At 39.2% G+C, this 24,584-nt stretch overlaps 1 protein-coding gene across 2 annotated transcripts in view; it reads right to left on the bottom strand.

The window, feature by feature from the left end:
- The window catches only part of CFAP251 (cilia and flagella associated protein 251), a 2,280,288-nt gene that overhangs the window by 427,184 nt on the left and 1,828,520 nt on the right, over nt 1-24,584 (bottom strand). For both annotated transcript variants that reach the window (XM_044068613.1, XM_044068614.1), the window contains one exon: nt 23,884-23,998. In XM_044068613.1, the coding sequence (XP_043924548.1) occupies nt 23,884-23,998 (115 nt within the window). The remainder of the gene's footprint in view (nt 1-23,883; nt 23,999-24,584) is intronic.

The raw sequence follows: 24,584 nt of genomic DNA, 5'->3' as shown, positions 1-24,584 counted from the left end.
CCTTCTAAGCGTAGAGACCCTGAGCCTCAAGTACCCCCACAGGGTGTCCCCTGCTCTTCTGAGACCTCCCCAGACCCTCCCACTGAGGAGGTGCCCAGAAAGAGACTGTGCAAGAGGAGGCACTTAGACTCCCCACAGGAGTCTTTGACATCTGTGAGTCAGAAGGGTCCCCTCGGTCCCTCTCTGAGGATATCTCTTTTGTGGAGATACTAGAGATCTTTAGTCAGAGGGGCGACTGGCAGTCCAAGACCCCTACTGAGGATGAGTCTGTGCTCTTGAAGGCTTTTGGGTCTCAACCTTCCACTTCTTGGGTGTCTCCACCTTACGACGAGCTCATGGATCTGATCTCTCGTAAGGCATGGGAGTCACCGGAGGCCATGGAATCTGTCCCTTGTAGACCTAATAAATTCATATCTGCCCCAGTCGATAAAACTTTTTTGACAAAAGGAGTGCCTGTGGATGCCATGGTGGTGGCTGCAGCCACCAAAAAGGAAGTATCTGAGACATCCTCTTCTATCCATCCCCCTAACAGAGATTCTAGGGTTATGGATAGATATGGGAAGCGCATGTTTAGTTCAGCGACTTTTTCTTTGCGATCAATGAACTACTTGACCCATTTTACAAGACTACAGAGTGATCTCCTGAAAGAGCTAGGAGATATTCTCCAGCATACATTAGCTGCAGGAGTGGCCGACAAAGTCAAAGCCCAGCTCGCTACCCTTAACTTGGTAGTCAACTCGTCCATGCGTCTCATATCCTATGCAGCTGATGGTTCGAGTAGAGCCTCAAGTTCGGGCATTGCTCTTCACAGACAAGCCTGGATGCATCTCTGTTCCTTTGCAGAACCCTTCAAGTCTTCTTTTATTAATACCCCATTTGATGGCTCATCACTGTTTGGGCCCAAAGTAAAGGAAACCTTAACCAGGTGTGAACAGGAAGGCAAGACTATCTGCCGTTGGGGTCCGCTTTTCCACTCCTATTCGGCCCTACCCCAAGGGCCCTAGGGGGGAAAGATGTGGTTCCGAAAAACTCAAGCAGCTTTTCACGACACACGTGGTGAAACCCCCTCTAGAGGCAGAGGAGGGGGTTATAACAGAAGATGCCACCCCCGTGGCAGAGGGGGTCCACAGCAACAGGGTGACAGGATTCAGTTCTCCGGTCAGTCCTACCAGCGCTCCTGAAAGGGGGCCCAACTGTTTGGCTCTGGAGGCAGTCGGGGGTCGCTTGTCTTTGTACCCAGAAGCCTGGATAAACATAACATCGGATACTTGGGTACAAAGCATCATTTCCAGAGGATATTTCATACCGTTCTTTACCCCTCCCATTCCTATCAAAAAAATCCCAGATGTTCCACCCAATCTCAGGGAACAAGTAATCTTAGAGGTCCACAGATTGCTAGAAAAAAAGAGTCATCCAACCAGCCCCAGCAGACCAAGTTGGATTCGGAACTTACTCAAGATTCTTTTTGGTACCAAAGAAAACAGGGGACTGGAGACCTATCTTGGACCTCAACAGACTCAACAAGTTCGTAAAGAAGGAGAAGTTCCAAATGGTCACGCTTCAGTCCATTCTTCCCTTTTTAGGGAAAGGGGATTGGATGTGCTTCATAGATCTCAAGGAAGCGTACTATCACATAAAGATGGACAGACACTCAAGAGATCATCTGCGCTTCCGGCTGGGAGCCAATCATTACCAGTTTCGAGCCCTGCCCTTTGGTCTGACTTCAGCCCCCAGAGTGTTCAGCAAATGCATGGCAGTGGTCACAGCTCACCTGAGATGTCTAGGATTCCAGGTGTTTCCATACTTAGACGATTGTCTCCTCACCGCTACCACCAGGCATCAATTGACTCGGACAACACATTACACTCTGCCATCAATTAGGCATTACGATCAACTTCGAAAAGTCTGCCTTATCGCCATCTCAGCATACCATTTTTATAGGAGCAGAGTTAGATACCTCAACCACCACTCTACATCTCCCTATCGAAAGAGTCTCCCTTCTTCGCCAAAACGTCAGCTCACTGGTGTCAAAGAACAAAGCTACAGCAGTGGAGGTATTGAAAGTACTAGGTTTGATGGCGGCAGCAATCCTAGCTATGCCACTCTCAAGGATGCATATGCGAATCCTTTAATGGCTTCTTTTCACTCAGTGGTCTTACCAGAAACTACCAATGCACCACATGATTCTTATCACGGATTCTTGCAGGAGACACCTTCGGTGGTGGTTGACGTGTTACAGTAGGGAGACCCTTTGTTCTCCCCCCCCCCCAGTAGCCACTGTGACCACAGACGCTTCCCTGATAGGGTGGGGGGGGGGGGCATTTTCAGGGAAAGACTGCCCAAGGCACATGGACAGATCAAGAATCACATCTGCACATCAATGTTCTAGAGCTGAGAGCGGTACTTCTGGCGTTGCAGTACTTTCAGGACTCTCTCCCTCTAGGGACTATTGCAATTCAGACCGACAACATGTCAGTAGTCTGGTACTTGAACAAGCAGGGTGGAACCAAGTCTTACCCCCTTTGTCGAGAAGCCCTCAGGGTTTGGCAATGGGCTGTGTCATCCCAGCATTTTCTGTTAGCAACGCACATTCCGGGGAAATCCAACATCATAGCGGACAAGCTAAGCAGGGCAATATTACTCCCTCATGAGTGGTCTCTCAATCAACAGGTTGCGGAGTTGATTTTCCGCAAATGGGGCCATCCTTGCTGCAACCTTTTTGCCAGCCACATCTATTCAAAATGCAGAAGCTACTTTGCCCTGATACCACCTCCCGGTCATCCCCCGAGAGATGCACTTTTACACAATTGGCCCCCGGGTCTCCTTTATGCATTTCCACCCTTCCCATTAATTCCCAGATTTCCACAGAAAGCAAAATCACTGGGAAGGAAGGTTATACTCATAGCCCCCTACTGGCCTCGATAGATTTGGTTTCTGTTTCTTCACCATCATCTGTTGGAGGATCCATGGATCCTGGACCCAGTTCCGGACCTTCTGACGCACCCGTCAGGGGTCCTTCATCCTTCTCTACCGTCCCTGAAACTGACTGCTTGGTTAATCCACTTCCCCTAATTGCCAGGCTTCATTCAATTTCAGAAGATACAAGACAGAGTCTCTTGTCCTCTCACAAGCCATCTACCAGGAAATTATATGGCTGCAAATGGAAAAGGTTCTCAATTAGGGCCAACGTGCAGAACATTGACCCTTTTCGAGCTCCGCTATCTTCGATCTTGGAATTTTTGACAAAAATTTTTAAGGAAGGGGCAGCAGCTGCTACAGTTCGAGTTCAGTTAGCTGCTATCTCAAATTTTCACCTTGGTCTTGATGGCTCAAATATTATGAGCCATAAATTGTCCAAAACCTTCCTTAAAGGCATTCTTCATATGAGACCTCCAATCAAAATTCCCTTTTCTCCCTGGAATTTAAACCTTATGCTGTCTCAAATTATTCTTCCTCCCTTTGAACCAGCTTTTTCTTGTGATTTAAAATTCTTATTGTGGAAAACAATTTTTCTTGTGGCCATTACGTCTGCCCGCAGAGTGTCAGAACTTCAAGCATTATCCAGCAGACCACCCTACATGATCTTCCATGCTGATAAAGTATCTCTCAGAATGAACCCCTCTTTTTTACCTAAAGTCTGTTCTGAGTGAAACATCAATCAGGTCATTGAACTACCAGTGTTCTTCCCCAACCACTCTAACAACTTAGAATATATGATGCACAGGCTTGATGTTCACAGACAGCTCAGATTTTATCTTGACAGAACTAAGGATATTAGGAAATCAGATCAACTTTTTGTAGCCTTCTCAGAAGCAAGAAAAGGCAATCCAGTGGCTAAAACAACCTTATCTAAATGGTTATCAGATTGTATATCCTTTGTTTATGAACATGCCTTTAACGCACAAACCAAAAGCTCATTCTACCAGAGCTGTCTCTACCTCTTCTGCTTTTCAAGCTAAATTGCCCCTTGACGATATCTGCGCTGCAGCCACTTGGTCTAACCCTCATACCTTTATCTCACATTACAAAGTAGATAAGGCTTCTAGGGACAGGTCTTCCTTTGGTTCTACAGTACTGAAGAACATACTCCCATGAGCCACCCAGGGTTGAGGGTGCTAGGGACGCTACCCATCAGTGAGAATAATCGGCGAGATTAACAACTTCACATATAGAAGTTATGTACGTACCATAACGTTCCATGTGAGTTGTTTATCTCGTCTTTATTCTCACATCCCTCCCTCCTTCCCCCTCCTGGCTGACAGTAGACTTAGAGGCTAGTGCCTTTCTGGTTATTCAATATTTCTCTTTCCCTTTGGGTACTCTTCTTCATAGATATATACAAGAGAGTATGTATAGGTTGTATATATGTATATATATATATATATATATATATATATATATATATATAGACTATTATTCGCAGCAAACAAGATCTGAGGTAATTCTAGCAGTGCATGGTGGGATAAGGGGCTGGTCTCAAGCTACTGGCAAACCTTGAGCTTGCTATCGGCCATGTCGGAGCCAAGGATCGGCTCCAACCCATCAGTGAGAATAAAGGCGAGATAAACAACTCACATGGAACGTTATGGTAAGTACATAACTTCTATTTAACTACCCTGCTCTGATGTGTGATAATAGATCTTGCTTTAATAGTAAGGAAAAAGGAAGTGGCTTTGGCATTTGTAAAAGAGGATAAAACCAAAATGATCTCAACCAGCTAGCCTGGTACAATATGCAGATGATGCCACTCTCATCTGCTCAACCAAAACATTAGCCTCCCTAAAATAAAACAAACAAAAGGCCTTTCTAGCTATACAGTCCTGGCTAGATAGCTCAGATTTGCTCATAAACACTAAAGACCCAACTGATGCTTTTCGCCCCTAAAATCAGCCATCAAAACAAAAACAGAATATTATCACACAGGCAAAACTCCTTGAAGCAATATTCAATGATAATCTCAGATACAACCAACATCTACTCCTAGCCATCAAAAAAAAACCAAGAAACTAGAATCCCTCATAGCACAAACATACTTACTTCCATCCCTACTCTATGCCTCACCCATCTTTACAAACCTTAACTTAACCATCAAAAACAAACCAGAGGCAGCATATAACAAAATTGTAAAATTTGCTACAAATACTCAAAAAAAAGAAAAAAACACCATTGCACTAAAAAGCCTTAACTGGCTAGAACTTAAAAAAAAAAAAAAACTACCATCAACTTATTATAGCACATATACTAATAAACTCACCTGAAAAATGCCCAGCTCTAAAAGGAATACTACAATCCTATACCACTAATTGAGCCCTACAATCTATCATCAAAGCTTTTCTACCCATCATAAAATCAAACAACAATGCAGGAGACTCACTATAATCTAGTAAGGTAGCAAAAATCTGGAACCAAATCGTCCCCCTGAAATAAAACAGGTAGACACACTGCATGTCTTCAAAATATCACTAAACACCTGCTTAATAACTGGTTGCGCTCATGCACTACTCCAGGCTAACCCCCCCCCACTCAACTTAAGCTCCACCTTCAGAGTTACACCCCTTTACTTAACCTTTCTGTACCCTAATCTTACTCATGTAATTTTACCTCTCACTATGAAATCTCACTGTATATTTTCTTACAACTGTCATTTACACTATTCTACAGACTGCCACTCCACCCTCTACACACTTTCTCTCCTACAAAACTTCCATTTCCAAGGTAACTTCCACTACCTCTGTTTTCTTTAATGCTGGTCTACAGAAGCGCTCTATCTCAATCTACCTAATGTTGCATATAACTACTTTTCTTAAGTGCTACTTCCTGTTAAATCCCTTGTTGCCTTTGTTACCCTTCTCTAAACTTATATCTGTGTAGACAGTAGGTAGGTAGATAGATAGATAGATAGATAGATAGATAGATAGATAGATAGATAGATAGATAGATAGATAGATAGATAAAATAAATAAATAAACAATCTTGATGCTAAGAGTACTATATATAAAGATTGCCTTAAGTTGGGAATGCACATTTCTGGACTAACAGAAAATGTAGAAAGTTGCACAGTAGCTCATGATCTAAATAAAAGAATGAAGTATCTATCGCATATTATTTATCTGAAAGTCACATTGCCTGTGCTATCCTAAGCTGTCATGCATTCTATAACCATGGAGCTTCAGAGAAGTGCAATTTAACATTAAACCTTTTCCTCAAGTTGTCAGTCAAAGAACAAGAATTCTGATCTGCTGAGCCACTGTAAAAGTCTGGAAGTCAAACTGTTAATAGTGGTATACTGATCTGTAGAGATCAAAACCATACTCTTACTAACTTTCTATATACAGGTATGAAAGGTTGTCTTTCAGTCTAAGTATTATGTCTCTGTATTACTGTTTGCCTAGTACTGCACTCATTTCTTTATATTTATGTGGGGACAAGAATCCTTTGATGATAACATTCCATGAAAATGCAAATCTCTTATGCTATGAAATCTCTCCCTTCCCAAAAAAAAAGCTTGGATGGATACGTATTCATCTATAATCCAAACCCCTCCTGGGAAGAGAGATGTAATAGTAATCCTTGTTTCATATTCTTTGGACTAAGCCACCAGCGGGCATCTTTATAGACAGACTGTAACACTAGGAGCACAGTTTCATGAGTGTCTGACACCGGAGTTCGAGGACATAATTCAGACTAATTTGAATGGAACTGTAGAAGCTACTCAGAAAGTATAGTTGTGTAAGTAAATGTGCCATAACAACAGCTGTTCAAATGATCTCTGCTGCAGCAGCCTTAGCTATAGATGTTTATATTCTGCCAAGGATATAACAGATGGCCAACTTCCAAAGCATTATGGCGCATTCCATGAACCCAAACAATCTGACACCTCAAGCTCAGCTGACTAAAAAGACAGTGTCAGTGGTGCAACAGGTAGCACACTCGCCTTTAAACAGAAGGCTGTGGTTTCTTGTTTCCTGGGTCAGAAGGCAATCACCACAATGATGTTTGGGGATTCTTTCTGAATCTTCAGAAGTACCTTGGATATCAGTGGAAAGGGTGTAAAAGCATACAGTAACGTTTCTGTCTCTTTCAGCTCTTCTTGCATAGAGTACTGGAGCAGAATCTTGCAAGCTGATTGTTCAAACAGAAGGCAAATAAATCTGTTTGAGGAACTCCTCACAGGTGGATCAAATTTTGGAAAACGTCCCCCAGTCTAGTTTGTACTTTTGAGGGTCTACCCTTGTCCTTTCTCAGCTCATCTGCCACATGGTTGTGCTCTGATGGAATACAGAATGCCTGTCTTACTGAGATTATGATGTGAAGCTATATCCCAAGCTAACATGACTAATCCGGAAAGGAGGTATGAACTGGCTCCTCCTTGCTTCATGATGTACCATATGTCTGTAGTATTGTCTGCAAAAACTTGAAGAAGTCCTAGAGACCAAAAATGATTGAGAGAGTAAAGTGTCTCAGTTAGGGCAAGTATTTCTTCTATATTTATGTGCTTACATCTGTCCTTAGTGTCCCACACACCCTGTACTTTTATCCTACCTGAAACTGTTTCTAAGCAAAGTCTGAAGTGGCTGTAGTGACCTACTACTTTGGAATATGGAGAGAGAAGGGGAGACCTGGATTTTTGGAAATTTGCTTTCTCCACCATGTGATAGCTCAGATAACAACCTTAGAACTGGGATTTGAAAGGACAAGGATCTTGGTGCTGGGACCAATAATCTTCACATACCATCGTATCTTTTTCATGTGGAGTCTTGCCAGGGGTGTAATGAAAATCACAGATGCCATAAAACCCAAAATGCTGAGGTACTCCCTCTCAGAGACTGAAGTCTGAGTGGAAAAAACTCAGAAATAAATCTAGATGTAGATCTATTTTTTTCCTGTGGAAGAAAAGCTCTTTGAACTGAGGTGTCCAGCTGACATTCTAGGAAGACAATCCCGTGTGAAGGAGTCAAAAAAGACTTTTGAATATTCTATTGCAATCTGAGCTTGTATCTGAGATCTCTCACCCAAGTGAGAGATTCCTGAAACATGGAAAAAGACTCTGCAAAGGTAAGCAACTCATCTAAACATGGAAAAATGTGGATACCCTGTAGCCTGCAATAAGCTATAACTAGAGCTAGGCACTTTTTGAACACTCTTGGTACAGTGGATAGTCAAAGGGTAAGGCAGAGAACTGATAATGTGACCTAGAAACACAAAACCTTATGAATCAAATGACGTCTGGATGCATAGGGATGTGATGATAAGTTTTTTTTATATATAATTTTACCAAGAAACTTGAATAAGGAAGAATAGGTAATAGATTCTGAATTGTCATTATTTTGAACTAGGCACTATCACAAACAGGTTTAAGAAAGAATGATCCAGAACTGGTCTCCAAGCATTTTCTTTCTTAAGCACTAAAAACATCCTTGAATAAAAAGCTTTCCTAACCTGGGGAGGAGGAACTAGTTCTATCACTCCTTGGAACATCATATAATGAAGGACAGGTGGAAATAAGAGAGTCTAGTCAGGTGGATGAGGAATTACCCTTGAAAAGGGGTCAGCATCTGTCATCAGACTCTGTGTATCTACGTATATGGTCAACGAACAGTAGAACTTGCAGAATATCAAGTTCATTAGCACCTGGGCCTATAAATGTGCAGCCTAGACTACATCATCTGGTAAGTAAGGAATGACAATTTTCTCCTTAACTTCAATAATTATGTACAAAAGCAATTACATTTTACATGTCACAAATCTTTTTATCTAGAATGCTGTTAATGGTACCACTAGTAATTAAAGAGTTGAACGAGAATAATTTCTGAGTTCTATGAATGCAGAATATACAATACACTGGATTCTGTGTGGAATGATGCATTTACACCAGGAATACTGAAAGGTATTTTGCTGATCATAAATGGAAAACATATTGCAGAATGTGACTTATATTATGTGTCTGTGACATATATTAGTACCATGCAAACTACTTGAAATTCATTCTTGTGAAAAGTTCAAGTTTGACCCCAAAGGGTTCTTTATATTTTACATATGCTTCATGCATTTGAACCAGTTAAGTGTGCTATGAGTTCCTTTGTTGACCTGAGCATCAAACATCAGTCAGCAAGTCACCACAGAGTTAGGCAAACTAGTCTGCCATCAAAAACATTGAGTCTTGAATGTATGTCTCAAAAGGATATAACAATATTCAAGTTGTGTCAATACATCTTGCCTGCAATGTCCTCCAACTGATAAGCTCAATATAGGAAGCATTTTTTATTTTTTTTAACCAGCCTATACACATCCATGTCTACATGAACAAGGTCCTATTGTTGGTGCTTGAAGTAGGTATAACTGGTGATCTAGTGACTAAAAGAAGCCAGGCCAAGCTATGTTCTTTGCAAGAACTCCTGCTAATATCTTGCAAGATGGGTAATTGCTCACACAAGTACCTTCCCAACTTAGTCCATGATAGTCAAGTATTTCATTTGGTCTAGAGTAGCATAGCCATTCATTTATTCTCCCATACAACCCCAGCTCAGTTACTCTTACACTGCAATTTCAACTTTTCTGTTTAATGCACATGTATTTTGTGGTGCATTACCCTAAAAGTCAACAAGTCCTTAGTAGCTAAAGGTTTCAATGCAATTTAATCTCAAGGATTTTCATCTAGGCAACAGATGTTTTCTGTTGTAAATCATTGCCAAGTACACCCATTTCTCTTTCCTGTGGTTCTGCATCTCTGAGGTTTTCATATTTCTGTTGGGGGCTTGCTCCCCTTGGGAAAAAAAGTCTTTATAAATATTTCATCAGGTTTAAGCTTTAACTGGTTATCTTTTTTAAAGAAATGTCTTTATTAAATTATTACTTCTGGCATAGGCAATCATACATTTATATAAGTAAAAACAAACCACACTGACATAATTTTAGTTGCAAACATTGTACATCACAAAACATATTGACATAATTGTAGTTGTAAACGTTATGCATCACTCATAATCTATCCAGTCACTGTTAGTCAAAAATTATACAGCTCATTCAAATCCCACCTTATTCTAAACCTTGGTCCTCTTTTGCATGAATTGTTCCCACAATTCTCATTTTTCCTATGTAATTTGCTCCTACCTTTCTCTAAAGATCCCAATTTGAATTGTTTTATTTCTGTTGCTATATTCACTACTTCTACTAAAGTTGGTATAGACTTTGATTTCCATTTTGTACTAATTGCTTTTTTGGCAGCCTCCATAATTAGGTTCAGCAAAGCCTTACTATGTCTAGGCAATTCCGATTCTGTATCATAGCTCAAAAAATCATTTCCTTAGTTATACCAATTTGTTCACCCAGTATCTCTGACAGAACATTCTGCAGGGAATGTTTAAAGTCTGCCATCTCATTACACTCCCAGAAAATATGTTCCCAGTTACCTTTCTTCCGCATCACATCTACAAAATTTGCTGTCTACCTGAGGTAAAATTCTTTGGAGTCTACTTAGGGTATAAAACTACCTATATTAACACTTTCAAGCAAAGAACCTAAATCTTCTAGACTTTGTTGCATATTTGAGAGACATATACATATCCTCCTATTGTTTTCTTGTGAGCTGCTTATCCAATCTCTCTTCCCAATCCTTTCTAACCTCCTCTGATTGATTCCTACATTTATCATGCAATATTTTGTGTGCTCTACTAATTATTGTTTTTTTCAACAGCAACGTCCGTTCTAGATTCTACTAAAAACTCTGCCAGTGCTGGTCTTCCACTTAGGATACCCGTATTTCTTTCTCTTTGCCTATACTCTGATATCTCTCCTTGCATAGGAAGTCAGTTTCTATCCTGCATTCCAAAAAATGCTTGGCCTCTTCCCATTCTATTATCTTTCCTTCTCTAATTATTTGCTCCCAATACCTTGGTTCTTTTACCAGTTTTCTCCAATAAGAGCCCCCCCCCTCGCCCATTGTCTGTATCCCTAATAGTAGTCATTCATATCATCAGAATCTCCTTTCTACATTCCCATGTTGGCTTAGTTCTTAGAGTACTTTCTGCTACTTTATAAATATAATATTCTGCATGGCTATTGCTATTCTCCTGCATCCAAAATCCCAGTCTCTCCTTGTTTCTTGAGCTTCCCCCGTTTCAACATCATCCCTTTCCACTTTGAATTATAGATTTCTGCTTGTCCAATGTATTGGAGTCTTAACTTTGTAGCTCTGCAATACCCCTTCAAGTCAGGTAATCCAAAACCGCCATGTTCAGCTGGAAGAACCAGCTTATCTCAGTTGACTCTTTCTGTCTTCCCCTCCCAGATAAAATCCTTCAGCTCTTTATTAATTGCTATCCACAACTTCTCCTTTGGTTGATAAAAATATGTTTGACCTGTATATAAAACTAAAAGGACTAAAAACTAAAAACATTTTAACTGCTTATATTTTACAAACCATATCCCTATAACAGAGCTCCCAATTTCTCATTTTTTGTATTATCGTTTTAGTCTCTTCCCTCATATCCATAGCTGCCACACAAGTATCCTTTTTAATCCATACTCCTAAGTACTTCATTTTATCATATCCCCAAAAAATATGGATAATGCTGAACCAATTAGTGTGTAGGTACATAATGCCTTTGTTTTAGCTTCATTCATTTTTCGACCCAAAAAGACAGCTTCAAAATGTTTCACAATAATATAATGTCCTTTTCTGGATTTATCATTTATCATTGTTAATGGTTCTAAATATAGTGCAAATAACAAAGGGGAAAAAGGACACCCCTACCTGGTTCCTGTGATCAAACAGAAAGTATCAGAGAGGAACCCAACCAGTTTAATTTTTGCCTCTGATCCCTCATATATCCTCCTAACAAATTTATCAGGGAATGTAAATGCTTCAATTGCCATGTTCACAAACTCCCAGCTTACTCTGTCAAATACTCTCTCTGCATCAAGATCCACCAACTACAGTTGTAGTTTCTTAAATTCAGCTTCCCTCTGGATCATCAATGTTCTTTTAATGTTGTCAGATGTTTGCATCCCCACCACAAAACCACATTGATCCAGGTCTCTCAATGTTGGCATCACCTTTGCTATTCTTATAGCCATTATAGACAAACACTTTACAGTCATGTTAAATACAAACAACTGTAGAAGCAAATAACGAAGCAACGACCAAAAAAGTCAGTGAGTAACAGCTCTACTTTCTTACTTAAAAATTTAATAAGCACAATCCAACTTCTCTAGCGCCTCGGCCACAGCCTTTACAGAGTAAAAGATGTTAACTAGCAAAAAACAGTATATATAGAAATCTATTAATTAATACAATTAAATAATTAATCAATTGTACACAATTTAAAATATTTAAAGGCACAATAATCAAATAAAACTCTGCCAGTTGCATTCCTTATTCAGTCCATGTGGAAACAAAGTGTTATACTTCATAATCAAAACAGATTCTTTCTGTCTCAATACATTTTTTTGAAGTCCAACATTATTGAATTGTAATGGTACATGTTCCAATACAGGCACTTTCATACAATCCATTTTCCCATGATGTTCATTGTTAAAATGTTCTGCAATAGGACTATTCATTTTCTTATTTCTAACATCCCTGACATTTTCTTTTATTCGGTCAGACAAAGCTCTCTTGGTTTCACCAATATAATATTTTTTGCAAGAGCAAAAAATAATATAAATTATTCTCATACTTGAACATGAATATTTTGCTCTGTTAGTAAATTTTTTTCCATTAATTTCCTTCACCTCAGTGGTTATATATTTACAAATAGAACAATTATTACAAGGAAAAGTTCCTATCTCAGAAATGTTAGTTAACATAATTTTTCTTGGTTCCTTATATGCACTGTGTACTAAAAAATCTTGAATATTTTTACCTCTTTTGTAAGATATAACCAAATCCACATCCTTAAGGGAACTAATTTATTTTTTCACAAAGTCCCAATACTTTCTTATTATACCATTAGTGATATAAGAAAAATTAGTATATTTAGTTACAAAAAATCATTTCTCCTTATGCAATTGATCATCATTATAATTAATATGCCTATATTTATCTATAGAATTTTTTATTTTATTCTTTTTGTTAAATATTTCATTAAGACTATTAATAACATGAGACTCATTGTAACCCCTCTCAATAAACATAGTAGCCACTTTAGAAGCTTCTTCAAAAGCTAATTTATTGTCAGTACTTAGTCTTTTAATTCTAAGGAATTCACCATATGGAACAGCTGTTAGAGTATGGACAGGATGACAGCTACTACCACACATTTTCCAGTTTATCTGGTTAAATTTTCTATGTATATTAGTTTGTATTTTTTTACCATTAACTCCACTCAAAGCAATATCCAAAAAGTTAACTTGTGACCCTATTTGTATGTCATCAAATTTAATACCTAAATTGTTATTATTTAGTTCATTAATGAATTGAGTAGACAAATCATAACCACCATAACAAATAAATATTAAATCATCAATAAATCTATAATAACTTTTTACATGTTTTCTAAAAAATTGATGTCTATATACATATTTATTTTCAAAAAAAAACATAAATAAATTTGCATAAGCAGGGGCAAATGCAGCCCCCATTGCTGTTCCCATTAATTGCTTATACAAAACACCATTAAATTCAAAAATATTCTGGGTTAAGCAAAATTCAACAAGTTCCAGTATGTATTGTTCATAGTGTTCAAAAGTTCATTTTTCGACCCAAAAAGACAGCTTCAAAATGTTTCACAATAATATAATGTCCTTTTCTGGATTTATCATTTATCATTGTTAATGGTTCTAAATATAGTGCAAATAACAAAGGGGAAAAAGGACACCCCTACCTGGTTCCTGTGATCAAACAGAAAGTATCAGAGAGGAACCCAACCAGTTTAATTTTTGCCTCTGATCCCTCATATATCCTCCTAACAAATTTATCAGGGAATGTAAATGCTTCAATTGCCATGTTCACAAACTCCCAGCTTACTCTGTCAAATACTCTCTCTGCATCAAGATCCACCAACTACAGTTGTAGTTTCTTAAATTCAGCTTCCCTCTGGATCATCAATGTTCTTTTAATGTTGTCAGATGTTTGCATCCCCACCACAAAACCACATTGATCCAGGTCTCTCAATGTTGGCATCACCTTTGCTATTCTTATAGCCATTATAGACAAACACTTTACAGTCATGGTTTAGGATTGAAATCAGTCTGTATGAAGCTGGATTTGATGGGTCTTTACCCTCCTTAGGTACTATAGCCACTTTCTTTCAGGAAGTTGGTGCTGCTTCTTCTCTTAACATACTGTTAAACAAGACCTTCCAGATCTTTATTAGTTTTCCTTCCTAGCTTCCAAACTTCCACAGGAATTCCATCTATTCCTGGGGACTTTCCTGTTGATTGGTTATAAACCACCATTTTTACCTCATCTCCTCCTATCCTAACTATTTGTAAGTGAGCCTGAGCCTCATCTACCTATAACCTTGGTATAGTTAATTCTTCCATAAACATTTCCATTTGTACCTTTTCTTGATCTCCATATTTCTCTGTTTTATACAGGCTTTCATAAAATTTCAGAAATATTTCTAGTACCTCTACAGGATCTCTTGTCTTCCTTGTTATAGGCTCCATAAGCTTGGTGACAATCCTTTCTACTTTCTGTTGCCTGAGTTGTTGCCCTAAAAGTTTTTATGCTCCGGCATTATTATCAAAAATAGTTGCTTAACAGCAATCTTTCTAAACTCATGCACATTATCAAGGTAATCCTTTATTTTCTGCTTAGTACTCTGCAATTGCTCCTCTTCTTGTTCTGTGAGATTCCCTGTATTCTGCAATACTTTTATATGTCAGTCCCTCTAAATAATTATTGTTGCTTCTTAACCATATCTCTCTCTCTCTCTTTTATTTTCACCCTATTTTTAAACTCCACTTTACTTTTATCCCACTCCCTAATTATATTTTCAGAAGAAATTTCTGTCTTTTCTGATAACTCCGGAATAATTTCCACTACCCATTCCTTAAATTCCTCTTTGTTCAACAAATAGGTGGAAAGCACCAATGTCTCATTTTTATTTCATTACTCTGCATTTTTGTTTTAGTTATTAGTGATGCATGATCTGAAATAGCTATTGGATGCATATCAAAACTTTCAAATAAATGCACATGTTCCTGTGAAATGTAAGTTCTGTCTAGCCTAGTTCAGTTTTTGTAACTTGGGGAATAATATGTAAATTCATTCCGAACTCCTACTACTGAATTCACATCTTCCATGCCAAATATGTTCATAAATTTCTTCAACAATCTACCCTCATTTGTTATATTTTTCCTTCTTGACCCCCAAGATACATCTTTCCTGCTGCAAATCAAATTTCAGTCCCCACCTATAAGTAATATTCCCAGCTGAAAACTGATTATTTCTCCCGGAATTTTCTTAAGGTCCATTATAGCAGTTTCATAAATATATCCCAGTAGCCCCTGAGTACTACATATCTACCATTATCTTTTTGTATCCTTTTCTCTCACTGCTGGAGCTCATCCTGCAATTAATATAAGTACTTTTCTTTTCCTCTGTCTCAGGTATTCTGCTGAATAACCATCCTGAAAACCTTTCTTTATCAAATTCACATGTTCAGTTCTTTTCAATGTGCCTCCTGCAGCACAGCTATTTTCACTCTCCATTTTTAATATAGTTGACTACTCTTTTGTGTATGTATATATATATATATATATATATATATATATATATATATATATATATATATATATATATATATAGCCATTAACATTTAAAGATAATATTGAAAGGCTCATGTTAAAAAGTTATTATTCCCACCTTTTATTTGTAACAGTTTTAGTTAAGTATTTTTTCCAGCTTTTATGTTACATGTGCACACTAATGTTTGGCAGGTTCAATTTTTATACACTTGTTTCTTTTCATATCCATTTGAGCCTATGTCACATCTTAAAAAACGTTTTTGTTTTATTGAAAGCCCTAACAAAAAAGTGCACCCAATACACCCCCAAAACCAATTAGCTTAATATTAACACAAAAAACTATGTACATCTTCAAAGTTTTACCTTCCTAATAGGAAAATGTCCTAAACTGACAGCCACACTTACAGTCTTGGGTTAACCTAAAAGGAAGGTTATCCATGCTAAGATGCATGGGAACACCCGTACTTCTACTAAGTGATGTCAGTTTTTGTTGTATCTTTTTGCTCTCCCAGAATGAGAAAACACTTAAATGCTTTCAGAAAACATTATCTCCTAGCCATTGAAAGAACGCCATTAAAAGAAAGAAAGAAAGAAGCAGATTTAGGTGAAATATAAATACATGCCATTGTAATCCTCCTCTCTTGTCAGTAGCCCCTTAGTACTACAAATCTATCTTATTTCATCCTCTTCTATTACTACTGGAGTTCCTCTTGCAGTTAATATAAGTACTTGTTTCTTTTGTCCCAGGTATTCTGCTGAGTAACCATCCTTCTAACTTTTCAGTGGGAGTGGTAAGCACTAGGTAGCCTATCTACCACAAGAGGAGTGGTTTCTGGCTCAGAAACTGTAGTTTATTAGCCGTTTGGGCAGTTTTTCCATCCCTTTCAACTTTCTGGTTTAAAAGCCCACTTTTGCATCCATCGGTTTGCACTTGTTTAAGCTCCGCAGATCCAGTTTTGGTGTCCTGCAGACTGCAAGAGCATCAGAAAGTGGAAATAGATACTCTAAATGCCTCCATTTTTATTTTTTTCCTAATTGACTGCTTTCTGCACTTGTTTTTTGTTGTGTTTTTTTAATTTAATTATATTTGTTTAAACTGTATTTGCTTTAATATTGCTACACACTCAAGTGTGCTAGCTTACAGTGCAATTGAATTGTTTTTACTGCTGTTTTAGCTGCTTTTCTGTAAAAAAAAAATTCTATGCTTGTTTCCCACCTTTCCTGTAATTAGTCTAGTCCAGATACAGATTTGTTGTATCCAGGACTGTTTGTAAGCTTCTGAGCCCCCCCCAAGCCTTTCTGTGTTGGAGGGAAACCTTCTAGCTTATCAGTGGGAGTGGTAAGCACTAGGTAGCCTATCCACCACAAGAGAAGTGGTTTCTGGCTCAGAAAATTGTAGTTTATTGGCCATTTGGGCAGTTTTTCTATCCCTTTCAACTTTCTGGTTTAATAGCCCACATTTGCACAGGTTTGCACTTGTTTAAGCTCTGTGCAGCAGTGCAGAGCTGAGGTGAACTATTAACAGTGCCAGAAAATCTGCTCTTCTGTTTTTCCCTTAGATCATGATAGTTCTTTCTCTCTCTCTTGCACTTCAAATAGTTTAATTGCTTTGCACTTCAACAGGTTTTTGTAGCAATTATTGTAGCACACCTAAGTGCCATCAGCACTAGTCATTCTTCATGGAAATAGCTCCAGTACTTAGTAGTTATGACCACCCCTCCTGGCATGATTAAAGGATAGTTCCCTGTGCTTTCTCCTAATAGCCTAGTGCATTTGGGTATTCTGAGGCGGTGTATCAACTGCCTTATGTACACAGACAACCCTCTCCTCTTACCTCCCAACACTCAGACTTGTGAGAGATACACTTATATCACCAAATTGGAAGCTATGCACTCTCCAGCCAAGACAGGACTAGCTGGTGAAGAGGAGAAGGTCAACACCTGCACTACACCACATGGAACACACAGCCCTCCAGAACACCCACCATCACAGCTCTCACATAAACACACACACACACACAAACGCACACCTTTGTGGAGGCTCTCAATAGTAATTTACCCAAACAGCAGAGACCTCCAAGACAGAAATGCACTCGACCACAACACAGCACAAACCACAGGAGACACAGCTCACCTCCGCAGTGTGCCCCTCAACCTAAGCCCCTAAGGCTAAACACCTTGCCCAATACACTGATAGGTGACTCAATAGTGAGGCACACAGATGTCCCACTCACTAGGTTGAATAAGGAGAAGGTAACAGTCAGCTGTCTATCAGGTGCCAGAATCCTACACATGACACATGCACTCAAGTCACTCCACAAGTACAAGTATGACTCTGTCATTGTCCATGTGGGTGTGAATGACCTGAGATGCACCTCCCTGGACTACATGAAAAGAGACATGGTGGAGCTCTTGGATTATGTGGCCCAGGCAGGTATGATCCTAGCCCTGTGCAGTATCCTACCATCCCCCAGAATGATACCGCAGTACAAACAAAAATGATTGACTTCAACAATTGGTTAAGTTTCTGTTGTCATTCTAAGGAGATCCAGTATCTGTCTGCTTGGGATGACATGATTGATAGACCTTGATGCTTTGCCAGAGATGGCCTGCATCTGTCACCCCTGGGTTTCCAGGTACTGGCTAAGGCTCTTGCCACCCCTATAGTGCCTTTTTTAGGTGGTGTTCCAAAGACCAAATTACCACTGTAACAGCTATAAACAAATGCAATCTGAGGGTCATTATGCTCAATGCTACAAGTCTAAATCTCAAGATGCACTCGATCGAAGCACTCCTTAAAATGGAGAACATCAACATTTGTGCTGTAATGGAGACCGAGTTTGAAGCAGCTACCAGGCTATAACTCATTCCACACTTTTCGGCCCAAAACATGGACCGAAGCTCTAAAGGCAGTGGTGTCTCCATATTCATAAAGGATATGCACACCTCCAGACTAGTTGCCCAGCATAACGTATCAGAGATACTTCAGATACAACTAACATTGGGTAATACAGCGATCCAGGTCATAGCCTGCTATAGGTCCCCAACCATGTCCCTTGACTCTCACTCCACATTCCTAAGCACCCTGGAATCTATCAAGGTCCAACCCAACACTCTCACACTAGGAAACTTCAACTACCCCTCCATCAATTGGGAAAAACTACTCAAGCACCAATACATTGGCCCAACACTTCCTGGAATTCATCAATTCCAATGCCATGGACCAGCTCATTCTGACCCTCAGCAGAGGAAGCAACACCCTTAACCTGGTTATTACTAACATAGGTGAATGTTGTTCTACACCACTAGTCAATCCCTCCCTGGTCAGATCTGACCATAAACTAATCACCATGGAAATCCACATCTCACCCACACCTCCTGCAAAGGTAATCACCTTGAAAAACTTCTCCAAAGCTGACTTTGGGCTCCTAAAAACAGAGGTGGCTAACTTCACAGTACCTATGCCAATGGAAAATATCTGCATGACTGCTGAATCATATAGTAATGCACTGTATGAACATGTACATAAATGCATGGAATTAGCCATACATAACAGAACCAATATGCTCTTCTCCAAAAAAGGAAGCCAATCTGGTGGCCCCCTGCCATTAACAAACTCTACAACAGAAGGAAGAAACTGTTGCAGAAAAAGGTGAAGTCCCAAGACTGGAAAAACTCCCTTATTAGCCTCAACAAAAAAATTGAGTTTCCTCATCAAATCCTCCAAAGTCAGCTATGAAGGCAGAATTGTGGCAGACACTAAAAACAATCACAAAGCCTTCTATAGTTATATCAAGAACCTCCATGGCAATACCCATCTTTGCTCTGAGTTACTGCACAATGGTGCCACCTATACTGAGCCAACAGATACTGGCAACATACTGGCTGACAGATTCAGTGCCAACTTTACCCCCCAAAGGAGCAATCACAATACAGGAAGAATGCCAGGCACCTGGCATTACTGCAGCACAGGTTAAAGTTGCATTGTTCAAGGCCAGGAATACAGCTTCCATGGGACCCAATAATATCCCTGGCTGTGTTTTACATAAACTACAAAGCGAACTGGCAAGACGTCTGTGTGCCCTGTTCAGTCACAGCCTCACCTCAGGTTTTGTCCCTACCGAATGACGCACTGCTACAGTCATCCCTCTCCATAAAGGGGGAGCAACTACAGACCCTGGGATTTATCACTCCATTAGCCTGATGAGTCTGATATGTAAAGCTATGGAGTGCATCATCATGGACCTGATTAACAAAGATATAAGAAATCTCCACACTCTAGACCCCACGCAAATTGGCTTTGTGAAAGGGAGTTCGTGCCTGCTCAACCCGATTGACTTGTTTCAGTCAGTCACCAGGGCTGTGGATGAAGATAAGGCAGTGCATATAGCCTACATCAATCTGGCCAAGGCCTTTGATACCACTCCTTCCTCAGGAATTATTGATAAACTCACCAGACTAGGCATCAACCCCTATATCACTAGGTGGATTGCAAACTGGCTCATAGACGGAACACACAGTGTGAAAGTAGTGGACTCTAAGTCAGACTGCTGACCAGTTATGAGTGAAGTCCCACAGGGGTCGGTCCTGGGTCCTCTCCTGTTCGGCATCTACTTCTCAGAAGTCCAGGCCAACACAAAGGGACTCAGGCTGACTAAGCTCTCAGACGGCTGCAAGCAGGGAGCCATTATTAGCTTCCCAAGTGATGCAGGCATCCTACAGAAAGGCCTCACTGAGACCAATAACTGGTGTCGAAACCATGTCCTTAAGCTTAATGCCAAAAAATGCGTTGTTATCCCCTTTGATAAAAACTCAGTTCCTACTAATTACCACATCGATGGGAGCCCACTGAACACTGAAGATGTTATAAGAGATCTGGGGATGCAGGTTGACAGCAACCTCTCCTTTGACAACCACATTGCCACTGTGGTCAGAAAGTCCTTCTATGTGGCACATCTCATCACCAAAGGTTTTGCATCTAGAAAAAAAGAGGTCATAATTTCTCTCTACTCCTTCCTCATTAGACCAATCACTGAGTATAATGCCCTATTTGGCATGTACCTCACTAGACACCTGCAACAGCTGGAGAGGCCACAGAAGTACCTCACAAAGAGGATCCTAGGCATGAAACACATGTCCTACACTGACAGACTCAAAAGACTCCAGCTATTCTCTGTCTCATATCGCATACTTAGAGGCGATCTTTGCTTGAATTACAAAGCCATGTCTGACCCAGCTCTGTTAGAAATGCTACATCTAAAGAAATCCCAATCTCTCTGCACCACATGCTCCAGTGACCTAAACCTCATTACCACAATCAACAGAACATGCTGGAGGGACAGGTTCCTAACTCAGAGACTGCCCATGCACTGGAATAGACTTCCCATACATGTCAAGCAGAGCACTTCACTATCCCTCTTCAAGAGAAATCTTGATGAGAGGATGGGTAATAGAAAACTCACCCTGTGGATCACTCCAGTGGCTATACTTGATAGAGGTGCTGGGAACTAACGTCGAGCGGCACGATGTCAGGGCACTTCTATGGGCTAGGCTTGTAAAGGCTCCAGGGCCATTAGCCTAGTACACACCTATGAAATTATGAACCTAAAAAAAAAACATTTTTTATCAAATTCAAATGCTCAGTTCTTTCTAAATGTGTCTCCTGTAGCATAGCTCTTTATCCGATTGTCTCCTTGGAGACATAAAAAACAGATACAGGATTGTTTCTACAAGTAAATACTTAGTATTTAGCTATTTATTTATTTGCTAGAGGAGAGCTTTATAATATTCAATGATCTTTTATATTTATTTGCTTTCTCTTAAAATGTGTTACTAGATAAAGCCAAGATCCTTAATCCAGTCATTCCCCCATGCAAGAATGAGAAAAAGCACATAATTTCTTCTTGTAGCATAAAGTTTTGAACAGACATTTCTTTTCTTCTTCTACTTTTTTTTTTCTTTACATTGCAGTGCCTATTCTTCTTAAAACTTAAACAAGGATATACTTCTTAAAACCTAAACAAGGATAAAGAGAAAAAAACAGGGGCACCTGTTTATAGTATCCCCATTACACTTGAAAATAACTGGGACAATTTTACTTTATAGCATGCAGATAGCATGGACTTTATAATTATTACTGTTAAGAACAAAAACTTGTTTTACTTACAGTTAAATCTTTCCTTCCTCTTCCCCTCTCCTAAGTGTTCCTCCAAACATTAATGACATGAAGTAGGACAAATGCTTTAGAGACACCTACAATTTCAAAAAAGTCCAATATTTCGAGACTTTCTTGTTCTATCATGTTTAACTCATTACATCCGAGTGACTCCTCCAGGGGCATCTGCAGTTACCTCCTACTGCACCTCTAGGCATCAAATATTGCTTGTTCATATTTGCATTAATAATTCCAAAACCATGCTACATACAAGGTATCAGAATATTTTATTTTGAAGCATACATGATGGCAAACACAGTTGTGCTGATATTTGACCTGTCAGTGAGTATTTGTTAGTACTGTAAGGTGATAACTTAATTTTTTAAAGGCTCAAGCCACGCCCACTGGGAGTTAAAGGTACACACTCAAAAGAGCTGTAGTGGAGGGAATGAGTTAACAAATACAATTAATGCTTTATAATCCCACATTTATTTGTCAATTTCTGAGTTGCTGATTTTACTCCTGTTTATCTCCATCTCCCAGATCCAGTCTCTGCTTCCTTTCCCATGTATGTTCGGTTCTTCTAGTCAACTCTTGTGCTTTTTTCTGTCTCTTAAGCATTTTCTGTTGAAACACTGGAAAAGGTTTCACTGGCACAGTCTCTCTCTGTGGTCTTTATTACCAGAAGAAAAAGAAAAACAATCTCCTCTTGTTTCACAACTGACTTTTTGTTAGGCAAACTGTTGTATTTCCTCCTGAGCATGTACTGCATCAAAAATGATTTTGTCCCCCCACAAAAGAATATTCTGAAGATAGCTGGGATACAGCACTTTGAATCTCATGCATGCTTCTCAACATTCCCTGGTTAGTGGAATATATTTCCTCCTCTTCTGCCTGGTGTACAGTAAGTAATAATTTTACACAAATACTCTGCTGTCTCCCACTTTTAATACTTTGTACTTCTGCCACTGTTTTGTCAGAACCAACTACTTCTGCTGGTAGGATTGCATCTTTACTATTAAAGGTCTACGCTGCTTTCTCATGGCCAGGTATGGAACATACACATGATGCACCCTTTCAATTAACAACTCTTGCTGTGAAATACCAATCCAGTTGCTTATTTGTGCTTTCATCAAATGAATACAGTCTGTTCCTTCCAACTTCTCTTGTACAGCAGAAAATCTTAGATTTTCCTTGCATGCTCTGTCCTCTAATTCAAATATTTTTTAAAACACCTCTTTTTGAGCAGTCTCATATTCAGCCAGCCTTTTCTTCATTTCATCCTCTAATTTTTGCAGTTTTATCACCCTATCTGAATATCTGTTTAAAGCCTCTTCCATTTTATCCATCCTTTTGTTATTTGAGTTGATGTACTCCATCAGTGTTTCATTTATTTTAAACAGTTCTGAGTGTGTTACCTCTAGCTTACTGGAAGTCATGTCTTTCACCAAAGCTGGAGCTTGCCCTGTTTTGTTTTTTTTTTGTTTTGTTTTTTTGCTGGACAGCTGCAGAATTCTTCCCAGTGAGTACTTTTTCCTCACCTTTTATAGTTGATTTTCATTCAAATTCTCTGAATTTCCTTTTTGCTGGCATCCAGGCAATACACCCCCCCCCAAATGAATTCACTGGCTGTCTCTTCTGAGATTCTGTTTTCACACTAGGAGAGCTGAAGTTAAGCTGTAACTCAATGTTCGGCCATCATGGAAGTCCCCTTTAACTGCTTATTTTGATACAGTTAAAACTTCAACCACCTGAAACATGAGGACACACTACAGACAGGCTGTGGTGACCACCACGGAGATGGAGAATATGCACTCATGAAAATCCATGAATTTGTTTTCAGAATACAGGTTCAAAATTTCAGAAAGGACCATGGACTAGACTCTTTAGACTTGTATTTTAAATCAGTTAGCCTGTTAGATCCTTGTATTTTAAAAATGTTAGCCTGTTAGATCCCTTTTTTCTATGTAGACATAAATACAAACACATATATGTACTTACTGCATATATAAATGATTGATTATCCAAAGATGTTACCTTGTCTTTTGTAATATATGCCAGGTATTGTTTTCCAGGATTGTGAGTGTTTATTCTTGGAAGGATTATCATCTTCTCAAGTGGAGAGATATATGTTGGGCCCAACAGAGTTTTCCTACGGGAAAAAGAAACATTTCAAGTATTAAATACTAAATGAATGTCTGCTTGAGTTTTACCTCTGTCTTTGATTATTGTAGCTACGTCATACATGGCAATAATAAATGCTGCAGCTTAAGAGACTGTGGAATGCTAACTTATTGTAGATATACAAATGGATTACACATGCTGAAGAATTTGAATTTTTGGGTTATATTTAGCAGGTATCAGTTGCTGAAGGACATTGAGATGAAGTTGTTGTGTTAGCAGTCAAACTAGAAAATCACAGGAAGTATTGGCTACTTCCCTAAAGCCACAATAACAACTTATCCCTTCACATTAATTTTTGACCTACCCCAGTTGCATGAATTTCTTTACTTAATTCTAGGAATGGTATGGCCAAGAGGGAAAGTATAATACTTTTGGTATGAAATGCAGGCAGGTCAAGGTCTTAAATTAGTAGGAAAACTATTCACTCATGTTTCACATATAATTTAAAAATTGTCTCCCTACCACAACTATTTTGGCATAAATATAGTGAGTTAAGAAGACTTGCTGTTATACTTTTAAAGCAGCTTTGCAGGAGTACTTGCCCAGCTGTAGCC

Source organism: Protopterus annectens, chromosome 4.part0 (genome assembly GCF_019279795.1).
Source record: "Protopterus annectens isolate FY-2018-M chromosome 4.part0, PAN1.0, whole genome shotgun sequence".
Taxonomy (NCBI): Eukaryota; Metazoa; Chordata; order Ceratodontiformes; family Protopteridae; genus Protopterus; species Protopterus annectens.
Note: the sequence above shows the minus strand (reverse complement) of the source record. Positions and strands in the feature narration are given on the sequence as shown.